At 43.1% G+C, this 14670-nt stretch overlaps 1 protein-coding gene and 1 pseudogene across 3 annotated transcripts in view; one reads left to right on the top strand and one right to left on the bottom strand.

Moving 5' to 3' along the window:
- LOC115521873 (nuclear autoantigenic sperm protein) overlaps window positions 1–7895 on the bottom strand; it is a 42796-nt gene extending 34901 nt beyond the window's left edge. Inside the window, exon 1 of one of the 3 annotated variants that reach the window (XM_030327367.2) lies at window positions 7701–7895. In XM_030327367.2, coding sequence (XP_030183227.1) covers window positions 7701–7759 — 59 coding nt within the window. In that variant the 5' untranslated portion in view covers window positions 7760–7895. The remainder of the gene's footprint in view (window positions 1–7700) is intronic. The other 2 variants (XM_030327365.2, XM_030327366.2) reach the window with 2 other exon arrangements.
- A 4671-nt stretch (window positions 7896–12566) lies between these two features.
- Window positions 12567–14443, top strand: LOC115521876 (annotated as a pseudogene).
- Window positions 14444–14670: the final 227 nt, after the last annotated feature.

The following is a 14670-nucleotide window of genomic DNA, read 5'->3' as shown; positions in this document are numbered from 1 at the left end:
TCTGAATGAACATTCTAAGAAAACATACAACAGTACTGAATGGGCTCATTTTAAATTCTTGGCCACAGGGGTGCATGGGTAGCTCAGTCGGTTAAGCGTCCAACTCTTTGTCTTTTTTAAGTTTATTTTTGAGAGAGAGAGAGAGAGAGAGAGAAAGTGAAAGAGAACACGCACACAAGCAGGGGAGGGGCACAGAGAGGGAGACACAGAATCTGAATCAGGCTCCAGACTGAGCTGTCAGCACAGAGACAGACATGGGGCTTGAACCCACAAACCCTAAGATTGTGACCTGAGCCAAAGTCAGAGGCTTAACCGATTGAGCCACCCAGGCGCCTCAAGCATCCAACTCTTGAGTTCAGGTCAGGTCATGATGCCAAGGTCAAGGAATCGAGCCCCCATATCTAGTTTTACGCTGAGCATGGAGCCTGCTTAAGATTCTCTCTCTGCACCCCCCACCCTAACACTACATTCTTGGCCACAAACCCAAAACAGAGACAACAATGACAATCCTACCACACATCCCCTATGTGTTTTTTTCCCACTCTCCATAATGACTATTTCTTCTTCAAATGTCCTACATCATATTACATTCCTCCTTGCTTCAAAACAGAACTTGCCCCACATTTCACTAAGCAAACAGAAACAGACCTTTCTCCACCACGCCAAAATTACCAACCTGCTAACCCTATTTTCTGCTATCCTTATTTCTATGAATAAAGTTTCTGTACTAGAATCTTCATATAGCTGCTCCTTGTCATTCATATCTCATAATGGCAATATCTGACCATGCAGTCTAAATTAATCACCCAGTTACTTTCACCTTAAAATGGGAAAATGAAGACAATCATCTGCATACATTTTATCACTGACATTCTCGAATCTATGTATTTACAGTCTATAGTCCAGTAGTGGAGACTCCATCTGACATGACAAGAGGGACCTCTTCTCTTTTTCTAAATTTTTTAACGTTTACTTTTAAGAGAGAGAGAGAGCGAGAGAGAGAGAGCGGGGGAAGGGCAGAGAGAGAGACACAGAATCCAAAGCAGGCTCCAGGCTTCACCCTGTCAACACAGAGCCCATCACGGGGCTGGAACCCACCGACCACGAGACCATGACCTGAGCTGAAGTCAGATGCTTAACCGACTGAGCCACCCAGGCACACCACCTCTTCTCTCTCCTTAACCACAGTACCTCTAGTAACTGAAACAAATGATCAGTAAATATAGGGGAAATATGCTTATAACCTGGGAGACAAGAAAACTGCTTCACAAAATTCTTCTAAAAGAATGAAATCTTAACTTGCAGAATCTCCCCCACTACTGCCACCATGAGAAATGGGAAAAACCAGGGCCCACAGTGGCAACCAGAAACAATACAGTTTTCCAGATACCTAGTCATCATAGAAATTTATTATCATCTATCATCCACTCTAGATTTTAAGGTACCTTACACATAAATGTAAGCTCAACGTCTGTCTATGATAGAATGGATAAAGTAGGACATATTCATACAGTGAAGCAATATACAGCAGAAATCACTGAAACAGTATGTAATGTGAACAATTCTCACAAAGTTGAATAAAAGAAAACCATACATTATCGGGGCACCTGGGTGGCTCAGTTGGTTGGGCAACCGACTTCAGCTCGGGTCATGGTCATGATCTTGCAGTTTGTGAGTTCGAGCCCCACCTTGGGCTCTGTGCTGACAGCTCAGAGCCTGGAGCCTGCTTTGGATTCTGTGTCTCCCCCTCCCTCTCTGCCCCCTCCCCTGCTCACACTCTGTCTCTCAATAATAAACATTAAAAAATAAAACTGAAAATAAATTAAAAAAAAACAGACATTACTACATACAGTACATAATACCATTTATTTCAGTCAGTTAGGCATCAGACTCTTGATTTTGCCTGGGGTCATGATCTCACCCTTCGTATATCAAGCCTGAGCCCCATGTAGGGCTCCGCAGTGACAGCATGGAACCTCCTTGGGATTGGATTCTCTCTCTCGATCTATATCTCTCAAAATAGATAAATGCTTTTTTTAAAAACTAGCAAAACAAGTATGTTAGAAACCAGAAGAGCTATTCTTGATGGGAGTGATGGGATTAAAAGGGGGATTTCTGGGTTCCACAGTGTTTTGTTTTTAATTTTCCTTTGTGAAAACTCAGCTGTACGTTTTCCATTTGTGTACTTTTTGTAGTATGTTACACTTCAGTAAAATATACTGAAAAACGGGCTGGTAAATTTTTTTTTAAGTTGAATGACTTGCCTTGCTTGTACTTTTACCTCAGAACTAATTCTTTAAAAAAACAAAAACAAAACAAAACTATGTAAAATTAAAAAGCAGGGATCTACAATCAATAAAATAATTTTGAATAATCAAGACCTGACTTCCATCTTCTAACTAAACTTTCCATTGCAGGTTCAGACTTTTTTTAATGTTTACTTATTTTGAGAGAGAGAAAGAGAGAAAGAGAGAGAGAGAGAGAGAGAGTGTAGGGGAGGGGCAAAGACAGACAGAGAATCCCAAGCGGAATCTGCACTGTCAGCGCAGAGCCTAATGTGGGGCTGGATCTAAAGACCATGAGATCATGACCTGAACCAAGATCAAGAGTTGGACGCTCAACCCACTGAGCCATGCAGTCGCCCATTTTGTAGTTTTTATTACAGAAGTTTGTATAAGTTTTTCACCTCCTTGGTCAGGCTTATACCTAGCATCTAACTCTTGGATGTTACTTAAAATTTTTTTAATGTTTACTTATTTTTGAAAGAGAGAGACAGAGTGCAAGCAGGGGAGAGGCAGAGAGGGAGACACAGAATCTGGAGCAGGCTCCAGGCTCTGAGCTACCAGCACAGCCAAAGTCAGATGCTTAACTAACTGACTGAGCCACCCAGGCACCCCTGGTGCTATTTTAAATGAACTGTTAACTTTCCAGATCATTCGTTATTATATAAACACATAACTCATTTTTTTTTTTTTTTTTTTTAAGTAGGCTCCATGACTAGCATGGAGTCCAATGTGGGGCTTGAACTCAGGACCCTGAGATCATGATCTGGGCTGAAATCAAGAGTCTGACACTCAACTGACTGAGCCACCCAGGTGCCCTGATTTAAGATTTTACTTTTAAATAATCTGTACACCCAATGTGGGGCTTGGATTCACATCCCTGAGATCAAGAGTTGCATGCTCCAACATCTGAGCCAGCCAGGTGCCCCCAAACAGAACTGATTTTTGTGTTGATTTAGTATCCTAAAACTTTGCAGGGGCAACCTCACTGGTCAGTAGAGGATGCACTCGATCTTGGGAGTTGTAAGCTGGAGCCCCACGTTGGATATAGAGATTATATAAAAATAAAATCTTAAAAAAACAAAACCTTGCAAAATTTGTTCATTAGTTTTACCAGTTTTTTTGTGTGTAATCTTTAAGGTGGACTTCATTTAAAATTTTTAAATTTATTTTAAAGAATTTTAATTTCAGTACAATTAACAGTGTTATATTAGTTTCAGGTGTATAATACAGTGATTCAACAATTCTATACATTGCTCAGTGTTCATCATGATAAATGTAGTTTTTGTCTTTAAAAAATTTTTTTACTTAAGTAGTATCCACATCCAACATAAGGCTTGAATTCACCACCAGAGATCAAGAGTTGCATGCTCTGTACTGAGCCAGCCAGGTGTCCAGAAGTATACTTTAAAAAAAAATTTTTTTTAATGTTTATTTATTTTTGAGAGAGGGGGAGAGACTGGGCACAAACAGAGGGGCAGAGAGAGGGAGACACAGAATCTGAAGCAGGCTCCAGGCTCTGAGCTGTCAGCACAGAGCCCGACGCGGGGCTCAAACTCACTGACCACAAGATCATGACCTGAGCTGAAGTCAGACACTCAACTGACTGAGTCACCCAAGCTCCCCTAAATTGTCTTAAGAATACAAGGTGATGCTCTTATTCAGAAATAATTTCAACACACTTACTCCATTTATTTTTCTGTCCTCACCTCAAAAAAGGAAATAGCAGAATTACCAAATAACAGAATTCATCTAAAACAAATCTAATAATAGTTTGTTGCCTTTTCCCCCCAGATTCACCAGAAGGGCTCTTTTCCCACTTACATACTTGAGCTAATACACTTAACTCCCTCCACCCCACTGAAAAATAGGTACTCAGGTGTTCTGGCTAAATCTGTCACACAAATTATGACATTAATTCATCATAAGTCCATAAAGCTAACTCACAAGATAATCTTATTTAAAAATTTTTTTAACATTTTTATTTATTTTTGAGAGATAGAGACAGAACGTGAGCGGGGGAGGGGCAGAGACACAGAACCCAAAGCAGTCTCCAGGCTCCAAGCTGTCAGCACAGAGCCTGATGGGGGGCTCGAACTCACAAACTCACAAACCGTGAGCTCGTGACCCAAGCTGAAGTCAGACGCTTACCCAACTGAGCCACCCAGGCACCCCGGTTATTTTATTTTAAACAGCAAAATACTAAGCACTAACATAACCACCACACCAACATAAATGAAACGAATCACTTGTGGAAATAAAAAAACCCCAGAACTTTGAAGATTATTGAGCTAAACCACCTAATTATTATTTTGACATCTCTCTTCTCAAGCAACAAATAAGCAGCCCAGGAATTATACAACAGCTAAGCCAAAATTCAGTGCATCACAAAGACTCCCTTCTGAGCTTTCTTTCCTTTTTACCATTACAAACTGCTATATTCTTTACTTTTTGTAACAAAAAGATTAAGAACTGGTTAGAAAGGTAATAAGGGCAAGGACTGATTAGCACTTAGTCACTGGTTACCTTTAGCAATGTTTTGTTTATTTATTTTTAAGAGACTAAGAGACAGAGTGTGAGTGGGGAGGGGGCAGAGAGAGAGGGAGGGAGATACAGAATCCTAAGCAGGCTCCAGGCTCTGAGCTGTCAGCACAGAGGCTGATGCGGGGCTGGAACCCACCAGCCGTGAGATCATGACCTGAGCCGAAGTCAGACGTTTAACCGACTGAGCCACCCAGGCACCCACCCAGCAATGTTTAAATGGCATGAGGGGAGAGAGGCCAAATTGAAGCTTTTTACAGGTGACAAAATTGTGGCCCAACATCTCTCTACTTAAGCAATGAAGTTGGTATCAAAATAAACTCTGAACTCTTTTTCTCATTCCACTTTTCCTCTCTACTGGTTTGAAAGTTATACATGTTCTTATTCTTTTAGTTATATCAGAATTATAGGGGTGCCTGGGTGGCTCAGTCGGTTAAGCTTTGACTCAGGTCATATCTCATGGTTTGTGAATTCAGGCCCCACAGTGGGACTCTATCAGCACAGAGCCTGCTTCGGATCCTGTTGCCCTCTCTCTCAAAAATAAACATTTTTTAAAAATTATAAAGTGCATCATATGAAAGTCTAAACTCCTTTTCTTTACCTACCCCTTTAAATTTAACCTTTAGACATTTTACCTCTGAAAAGCCTCACCAACTTGTGTAACTGAGAAATGCCATCTTTACTGTTCCCTCAGATTAGCTAATTAGGTTTTCATGGAATTTACTCAGGTTTTTCTAGGAGTAATGAAGGAATAAAAAAAGAAATACTGGGATTTAACCCAGACTGCCACTTACTAATTTGGAAATTATTTCACCACTCTAACCTTGATTTTTCTTATCAATAAAAGATAACTATTTCATAGCATACTTATGTGGATCAAATAAAAACACCCAGAAAAGCACTTATTACAGGGGTGCCTGGCTGGCTCAGTCGGTTAAGCATCCAACTTCCTCTCGGGTCATGATCTCGCGGTTTGTGAGTTCGAGCCTCACGTCGGGCTCTGTGCTGACAGCTCCCAGCCTAGAGCCTGCTTCGGCTTCTGTGTCCCACTCTCTGCCCCTCCCTCGCTCATGCTCTGTCTCTCTCTCTCTCAACAATAAATAAAACATTAAAAAAAATTTTTTTTAAAGAAAGAGAAGCACTTATTACAATTGGTCGGTTTTAGTTTGCAACTTATGATAGGAAGAACTTATATTTTCCTTTTTGGTGGCACATGAGTACTTTCTCTGTGTATGACCTTCCAGGAAGCCGCAGACCAGTTCACTACCAACTTTGCCAAACACTGATAACATCTGGAAATCTGCAATCCATATTCATTGCATAATTTTATCTCAAAACAAAACCCATACAGCTTTTATTAAGTATTGTAGAGGGCAAGGATCCCTCTAAGTGGAATGATTGCTAGAGCTGTCTAGGGCACCATAACATGGGTCTCCTGAGAATCTCAAGTAAGATCCTTTAAAAAAAAAAAAAAAAAAAAAAAGATACCACACGACTCACAAAGCTTAAGTTATTTCAGTCCTAGTAAATCAATGAAGAGGCTGAAAACGGAGCTTGAAACTAAAATTGTACTATCCAAGAGTTTCCAAGTGATTCTGATGCTGGTTTGGGAACCACTCCTCAACATGAACATGGTTCTGAAGGGAAAGAGAACCAAAAAGTGGTAGGTAGCATGATAGAGATACGTAAATCTCTAGTAACTGACTGTACTGCTAGTACAGTGTAGTTAGTGTAGTCTAAGCCTACAGAACCTCACAGCAACCTTTCTCTTTATAGTGGAGAAAGCTTACTTTTAAAGTACAGAAGAGAAGGAAAAATATAAGACCAGGCCCCTAAGAAACGAAGGATAATTGAAAAGTGAGACCCACTAGATGAAGAACACTTGCTCCCTCGAATTAATGGAGTGTTCCCTTTCACGTTTCAAGAAATACTTTACACCTGACGAGCATTGTGCCATTTTCAAAGCAATCATATATCTTTTATTCAAGCCTCCTACTGCTAGTTGCGCATATTACAGTCCATTCACCTAGCAACCAAACACTTCTGAAAGTGAGGGGAGCTCCACGCAGTGCTAGGTGAAGATGCTGTGTGTCCCCCATAAAAATCCCTCCCTAGCAGCCAAGTCTCTGGACAACTCTTGAAGCCTAAAGAGACACTATGCTCTCCATCACAGGCCTAAGAACGAGGACAGCTGAGTAGGAGGACACGAGGCGAGCGAATAGACGGTGGAAAACAAGCTTCACCGCGCCACACCGCGGAAGTTGGAGGTTCTCCGCGAGCCGCACAGCCCCAAACAATGGAGTTTTCCCGCCTCCTCAGGACCCCGCCCCCTGCTCCAGAGCTAGAGGGAAGGGAACGCTCCCGCGCAAGCCCCGCCCCCGCAGGCCCCGCCCCCTCCAGAGCCCACCGGACCGGCCTCCCTCCTCATGCAGAGGGGTTTTTTTTTTTTTGGCGCCAAATCTCTTGAGTTATTTTCCCGGTTTGTTTGGGGACCCTACTGAAGACACGAGCCAAGAGTGGGAGGACAGTAGGAGCTTAAACACAGACCAGCGCGCTGTGGCCCCGCCTCCTCAAAGATAGCCCCGGGCCGGGGGAGGAAGGAGAGGGGCAGGCGATGGAGCAGCCGCCGCTGCCCCCGGCAAGATGGCGGCCGCGAAAAGCGGGGCAGGGGGCGCCAGCCGACTTGCGTTACCGCTAATGCTCGAGGTTCTCTGCAAGAGGTGGGTTTCCACAGTGCCGGCCTCCCCAAACTGCGACGGTTGCTCACTGGGAGGCAAGTCCTCCCTCTCACGGGTCTGTCCCTCCGGGGGAGCCCCCGTCCACCACCCCCTCCCCGTGTACTGGCCAGTGCCTCAAGCTCTCTACAGTCCCGCTTACTTGTCGGCGGAAACCAGCTCCGCGGTGATGGCGGCAGTGGCTGTGGACTCTGCGGCCATCGTTCCCCTGAGGTGGTGGACCAGCGGGCAGAACAGAATCTGTGAGGAAAACAGAGGGAATTTGGGAAGCCACAAACCTATTCAGGGACAGAAAATGGCAGATTGGAGACCCCGCGCGGCTGGACCCCTATATATACCAGAGCCCTTCGCCCCGCCCTTCCACTTCCGGATCCGCCCCCTCGAGTTTAAAGGGCCAGGACTCTGCTCCAGTCCAGTCCAAGGACACGCCCTCTCTCGCCGTCGTTTTCAACGGGGTACCTTCCTCCCTTGCCAGCTTTCTCCCCAAAAAAGTAACTTCCTGCTTCTCTAGCAAGTCGCGTAAGAGAACTGGAATCTTGGTATTACAACTCCTGACTGGGCGTCGGCCAGCGACTTTCACAGAAGGGGAAGCTGGTGCTGCTCTGCATGTTTGGAGAGAGTAACCGAGGGTCTCTTTCTGGCCCAGATACTCCGAAAGGTGAACGAAACTTTCTATCCGTCCTCTCAGTCCTAACGGATGGACACGAAAGAACCGAGCATGGGTACAGCAGCAACGTCCAGAACTGATTTCGGTAAGAGACTCGTGGCTCTGAACCTCAGCAACAATGATGCAAGAAAATACTACCCTAGGATTGGCTACCGCTGAAACTACCGCGCTGGATTCAAAGTCAGGGCTGCGGGTGTTGGCGACTGGCTCCTCCCTCTGGGCCCGCCCCCCTTCAGCTGGCCCAATCCCCTGACGCAATCCTCTTAGCCCTACCCAGACTCCAAATCTGGCTAGTTGAACTCTCCCAGCTCTTTTCCTCCACTCGGAGCTACCGTTTGTCGTTTGCACAGTACGAAAAGAGTACTTTGCTTAGGCACTTTGAAAGATGTTAGCCGTTTTTATTAAATCTTAACAACACTACTGGTGAGATCGGGATTATCAGCCCCATTTGGTAGAAATAGAAGCCAAGGTTCAGAGGGGGCGCCTAGGTGGCTCGGCTAAGTATCGGTCTCTCCATTTCGGTTCAGGTCGTGATCTCATGATTGGGGAGTTCGAGCCCGCATCCGGCTCCCACGCTGACTGTGTGGAGCCTGTTTGGGATTCTCTCTCTCTGCTCCTCCCCACCTACCCCCTCTCAAAATAAATACACTTTAAAGGGGGGGCGGGGGGGAAGCAGTGTGCCTTGTTCAGAAAGTTGCAAGACAAGTCAGTTACGGAAAGCAGTGTGCTTCCATTTCCTGCAACTGGCAGTGGAAGATAACTGGCAGGCTGCAATGATTGCACTTTCTCACACCTGTAGCATCATCCATTGCCTTCCACCATGGCCTTCCCTATGGTGATCAGAACAGGGATTTTTTTTTTAATTTTTTTTAACGTTTATTTATTTATGAGACAGACAGAGACAGAGCATGAACGGGGGAGGGTCAGAGAGAGGGAGACACAGAATCTGAAACAGGCTCCAGGTTCTGAGCTGTCAAGCACAGAGCCCGATGCGGGGCTCAAACCCACGGACCGCGAGATCATGACCCCAGCCGAAGTCGGCCGCTTAACCAACTGAGCCACCCAGGTGCCCCAGAACAGGGATTTTATTTCTGTCCAGGTTAAGGCACACTGGAAAAGATTTCCTGCAAGAATTCTTCCTCCAGTCTGTAAAAGGTCAGGCAGGTTGAAATCTTAGGGGCATAGAGCTAGACCTGTAAATGCCAATTCCTGTGGCAAACAGAAGTGGGATCCCCTTTATTAGCTGGGTGACTTGAGGTAAGTCATGTAATCTTTTAAGATTGTATGTAAAATGAGGACAATATTTATATTCACTCCTTCAGGATATTGTGAAAATTACAGTTAATGCTTGTTTCAATAATCAACACTACGTGGCTTATGCTAAACACTCATTAAATGGCTACCACTGTCTGATAATGTGGTGACTGGAGGGTTGGCTTGGGGAAGGGGAGATCTCTTCAGAGTCATTGCAGCATTGCAACCTGGGCTAGGGTCTGAGAAACCGGTCTAGTACCTTTTGTGACCCACTCATCTGTTAAACTAACATTCACAGAGCAACCATGCTGTGCAAGGCTTTGTACTAGGTCCTAAGGACAAAAGACATGATCTCTGACTTTGGGGAATTCAGTTGTATAAAAAATAGATTTTAAAATAGATTTTAAATCCATCCACTCTGTCAGTCTTTACTACCAGCATTCTGATCCAAGCCTAGCCACCATCATCTCTTGCCTGTACTACTACATAGCCTCTGGTCTCTGCATAATCCTCTCCAGGAAAATCTTTTTAAAATATAAATAAGATCACATCACTCTCCTTGAATAGCTTTCCATTGCTCTTAGAAGAAATTTTGAGCTCCTTATCATTGCCTGCAAGGTCCTGTGTGATCCGGCTCCAATCCACCTCTCCAAACATCTCATACTACTCCCTTTCCTTTATCTTCCTCCTACTATGTTGATCTCCTTGCTATTCCTCAGAATGCCCAAGCCCTTTCTCATATCCAGGGGCCTTTGTGCTTACTACCTGACTGCCTAGAAAGCTCTTCTGCCAATACTTGGAATGACTAGCTCTATTCATCCTTCAGGCCTCATTTTAAATGTTACTTCTCCAAAGAAGCCTTCCCAGTCCACTCAATCAAAATTAGCTTCCTTTTTGTATATTCTTCCATTGTGCTCATCAAACTCTGAAGTTATTTACTTGGTTTTTTTGTTTTTGTTTTTTTTTTTTTAACTCTCACCCAGTTCTCAGTATAGGTTCCATGTGACTTTTTCTGTCTTGTTTATAACTAAATCCCCAATGCATACCATAGTAGTGGCTGACTCACACTAGGTGTCCAAAGTGAACTTGTTGGGGGGGCGCCTGGGTGACTCAGTCAGTTTAGTGTCCAACTTCGGGTTAGATCATGACCTCTCGGTTTGTGAGTTCAAGCCCTGGATCAGGGTCTGTGCTGACAGCTCAGAGCCTGTAGCTGCTTTAGATTCTGTGTCTCCCTCTCTCTCTGCCCCTCCACTGCTCACACTCTATCTCTCTAAAAAATAAATAAACATTAAAAAAATGTTTTTTAATGTTGGAAAAAAAGTGAACTTGTTAGATGATTGAAGGAATGAACAAATGAAGCAATCATAGTATAATCATAATTAGAACTGAAAGAAATTTCACTTAGAATATATCTACTTAGGGGCGCCTGGGTGGCTCAGTCGGTTAAGCGTCCGACTTCGGCTCAGGTCATGATCTCGTGGTTCGTGGGTTCGAACCCCGCATCAGGCTCTGTGCTGACAGCTCAGAGCCTGGAGCCTGCTTCAGATTCTGTGTCTCCCCCCTCTCTCTGACCCTCCCCCGTTCATGCTCTGTCTCTCTCTGTCTCAAAAATAAATAAACATTAAAAAAAATTTTTTTAAAAAGAATATATCTACTTAAAATAAGAACCAATATTTCATAGTAAGTAATAAGGATAATGGGACTTTATCTGGGGGGGGAAGAATCTTATATTTAACAAGATTTAGGGAGGGCTTCCAGTTGAAGATGTTGGGTTGAGGGGTGCCTGGATAGCTCAGTCGGTTGAGTGCCAGACATTGGCTCAGGTCATGATCTCATGGTTCATGGGTTCAAGCCCCACATTGGCTCTCTGCTGTCAGAGCAGAGCCTGATTTGGATCCTCTGGCTCCCTCTCTCTCTGCCCCTCCCCTGCACTTTCTCTCTCTTTCTCTCTCTCTCTCTCTCAAAAATAAAAAATAAATAAATAAAACATTTAAAATTTTTTTAAAAAGATGTTGGGCTGAAGACATACATTTACATCCATTCCCTTTTGAAGCCTGTCTACATACTAATAAAGGAAATTTTTTGTGTTTTTTTTTAATGTGATTGACCCTAGAGAATTTTTTTTAATTTTTTTAAATATGTATTTATTTTGAGAGAGAGTAGGAAGAGGCAGAGATTGAATCCCAAGCAGGCTCTGTACTGTCAGCACAGAGCCTGACACAGGGCTCAATCCAACAAACCATGAGATTATAACCTGAGCCTAAATCATAACCTGAGCCTAAATCAAGAGTCAGATGCTTAACCTACTAAGCCAGGCAAACCTTTTATTTGTTGTTTTGTTTTGTTTTGTTTTGTTTTGTTTTTAGGTAAAACAGGATCAAAGAGAATGGGAAAGGAAGCAACAGCAACATTTTAAAAGCTGGAAAAGAGATGAACAAGTAGTAATTAACCTAGCAGACTAAGAAAGGCTCAGGAATTAGTTGTAGCAGGTCCCTCTAGGAATAGAGAATGAAAATAGGGCTAAAAAAAGGCGGTTAGGTTGAACATTTTTAAGAGGTATTTAGACTGTCTACATCTTCTTCCCCAAGGCAATAGAAGACTAGAAGTTTAAAGAGGATAAAAGAGGCATCTGGGTGGCTCAGTCAGTTAAGCATCCAACTTAGGCTCATGTCATAATCTCATAGTTGATAAGTTCCTCATGATCTCATAGTTGATGAGTTCCAGTCCCACACTGCTTCGGATCCTCTGTCTCCCTCTCTCTCTGCCCATCGCCCACTTGTTCTCTCTCTCTCTCTCTCTCTCTCTCTCTCAAAAATAAATAAACATTAAAAAAAAAAATAAAGAGGATAATACAGGGGAGCCTGGGTGGCTCAATCAATTAAGCATCCAACTCTTGATTTTGGCTTAGGTCATGATCTCAGGCGTTTGTGAGTTGGAGCCCTGCATTGGGCTCTGTGCTGACAGTGCAGAACCTGCTTGAGATTCTCTCTCTCTCTCCCTCTCTCTCTATTCCTCCTCGCTCTCTTTCGCTCTCTCTCAAAATAAATTAAAAAAAATTTTTTTAATAAAAAAAGGATAAAACAGGCCCCGGCAGAGAAGCTGAGGTCATCATTGAATTTGAAATATTTAAAGTGGATACAAAACTGTTTCAGCAATGCAGACAATTAAGTGTGTTGTTGTGGGCGATGGTGCTGTTGGTAAAACCTGTCTCCTGATATCCTACACAACAAATAAATTTCCATCAGAGTATGTACCGACTGTTTTTGACAACTATGCAGTCACAGTTATGATTGGTGGAGAGCCATATACTCTTGGACTTTTTGATATTGCAGGGCAAGAGGATTATGACAGATTACGACTGCTGAGTTATCCACAAACATGTATTTCTAGTCTGTTTTTCAGTGGTCTCTCCATCCCCATTTGAAAATGTGAAGGAGAAGTGGGTGCCTGAGATAACTCACCACTGTCCAAAGACTCCTTTCTTGTTTGTTGGGACCCAAATTGATCTCTGAGATGACCCCTCTACGATTAAGAAACTTGCCAAGAACAAACAGAAGCCTATCACTCCAGAGACTGCTGAAAAGCTGGCCCGTGACCTGAAGGCGGTCAAGTATGTGGAGTGTTCTGCACTCGCACAGAAAGGCCTAAAGAATGTATTTGACGAAGCAATATTGGCTGCCCTGGAGCCTCCAGAACCGAAGAAGACCCACAGGTGTGTGCTGCTATGAACATCTCCAGAGCCCTTTCCACACAGCTGGTGTCAACATCGTACTAAAAGCGATGTTAAATCAAACTAAAAATTAAAAATTAAAATTCGTTTTTGCAATAATGACAAATGCCCTGCACCTACCCACATGCACTCGTGTGAGACAAGGCCCATAGGTATGGTCCCCTTCCCCCTCTCAGTACTAGTTAATTTGAGTAATTGTGTATTGGCAGAAAAGTGGTTAGTACTAGTTTTTGTTCTGTTGTTTCAAAAAAAATTTTTTTTTTTTTTTTTTTTTTTTTTTTTTTGTTGTTTAAAAGCAAGGCATGCTTGTGATGACTCTGTAACAGATTAATTTGGGCTATTGAAGCTGCTCCCGGGCCTCCATCCACTCTGGAGAATAATCTGGGACATTTAGGGGTTTTGTTTTTGTTTTTGTTCTTTTTGTTTTTGTTTTTGTTCTTTTTTTGGGGGGGGGGGAGTTTGGGGGGGGTTGTTTTTATTTAGTCATGTTTTTTAAATTCAGTAACCATTGGACAGCCCTTAAAGGGAGGAGGATGGACTGACTCCACATTCCACTTCCTAGAGCTAGTTTAGAACACTTGTCCCCCACCTGGTGCTCTTAGGAAGGAGTATAGTAAATGCCTCATTTACTAACATACTCCTTTTTGAAAGTTGCCTTTCTCTCCACCCTTGAGTAGGTCTAGTACTTGATGAAACTCATGAAAGCGGGTGGAACCTGTCTTGCCCCTCCTCTTTTCTAGGATGCACTCTATATGTGACTGTGACTTTCAAGGAAATTTGTTTGCCATTTGCTGATTTTTTTTTGAAGTTAATTTCTAACTTCCTTCATTGATAAATGAAGAAAAGTATTGCACCTTTTGAAATACACCAGATGGATTGAGTACGTAATTAAAAAACATGTTTTTTTCCCTGTCAGTCATTGTCTTACATGCTTAGGTAGATGTCCAGCTTAGTAGCATATGATACGGTGTTCCTAAAACACAGCCAGAGACCTGGTAGATCGAGGAAGTGTGAGGGGTGGTGCTAGAAGACAGATGTCTGTGGAATGATGCACATCCTCTTTCAAGTTGGAGGATGGTGTCAGATCTGCTTCATGAAGAAGCTGGGGGTGCGGGTGGGGGTGGGGAGGACATTTAACAACGTGGGGACCAGTCAGGGGAATCCCCTTATTTCTATTTTGCATAGGAGGAACCCTAGAGTAGCTAGTTAAGGCTCTCTAGTTTAGTAAAAAAAATGGAGTCTTATGAAGATTCTTCATAAGTGTTAATGGGGATTTTATCTGCTTATTTTGGTTGCAGTTCCCAATTTTTAAAAATGTTTAGGTAATCTTCTCCGCCTTCCCCAAATCCTAATTCTTGTAGATTCATTAGTGTTGAACCAATGCTTTCACATGTCTCAATTCTTTGTACATGCATTCTTTTCAGATGTATTAAACAAACAAAAAACCCTTCAAAAAAAAAA

The sequence above is a fragment of the Lynx canadensis genome, chromosome C1 (genome assembly GCF_007474595.2).
Source record: "Lynx canadensis isolate LIC74 chromosome C1, mLynCan4.pri.v2, whole genome shotgun sequence".
Lineage (NCBI taxonomy): Eukaryota > Metazoa > Chordata > Mammalia > Carnivora > Felidae > Lynx > Lynx canadensis.
This window is presented reverse-complemented; position numbering and strand designations above follow the sequence as displayed.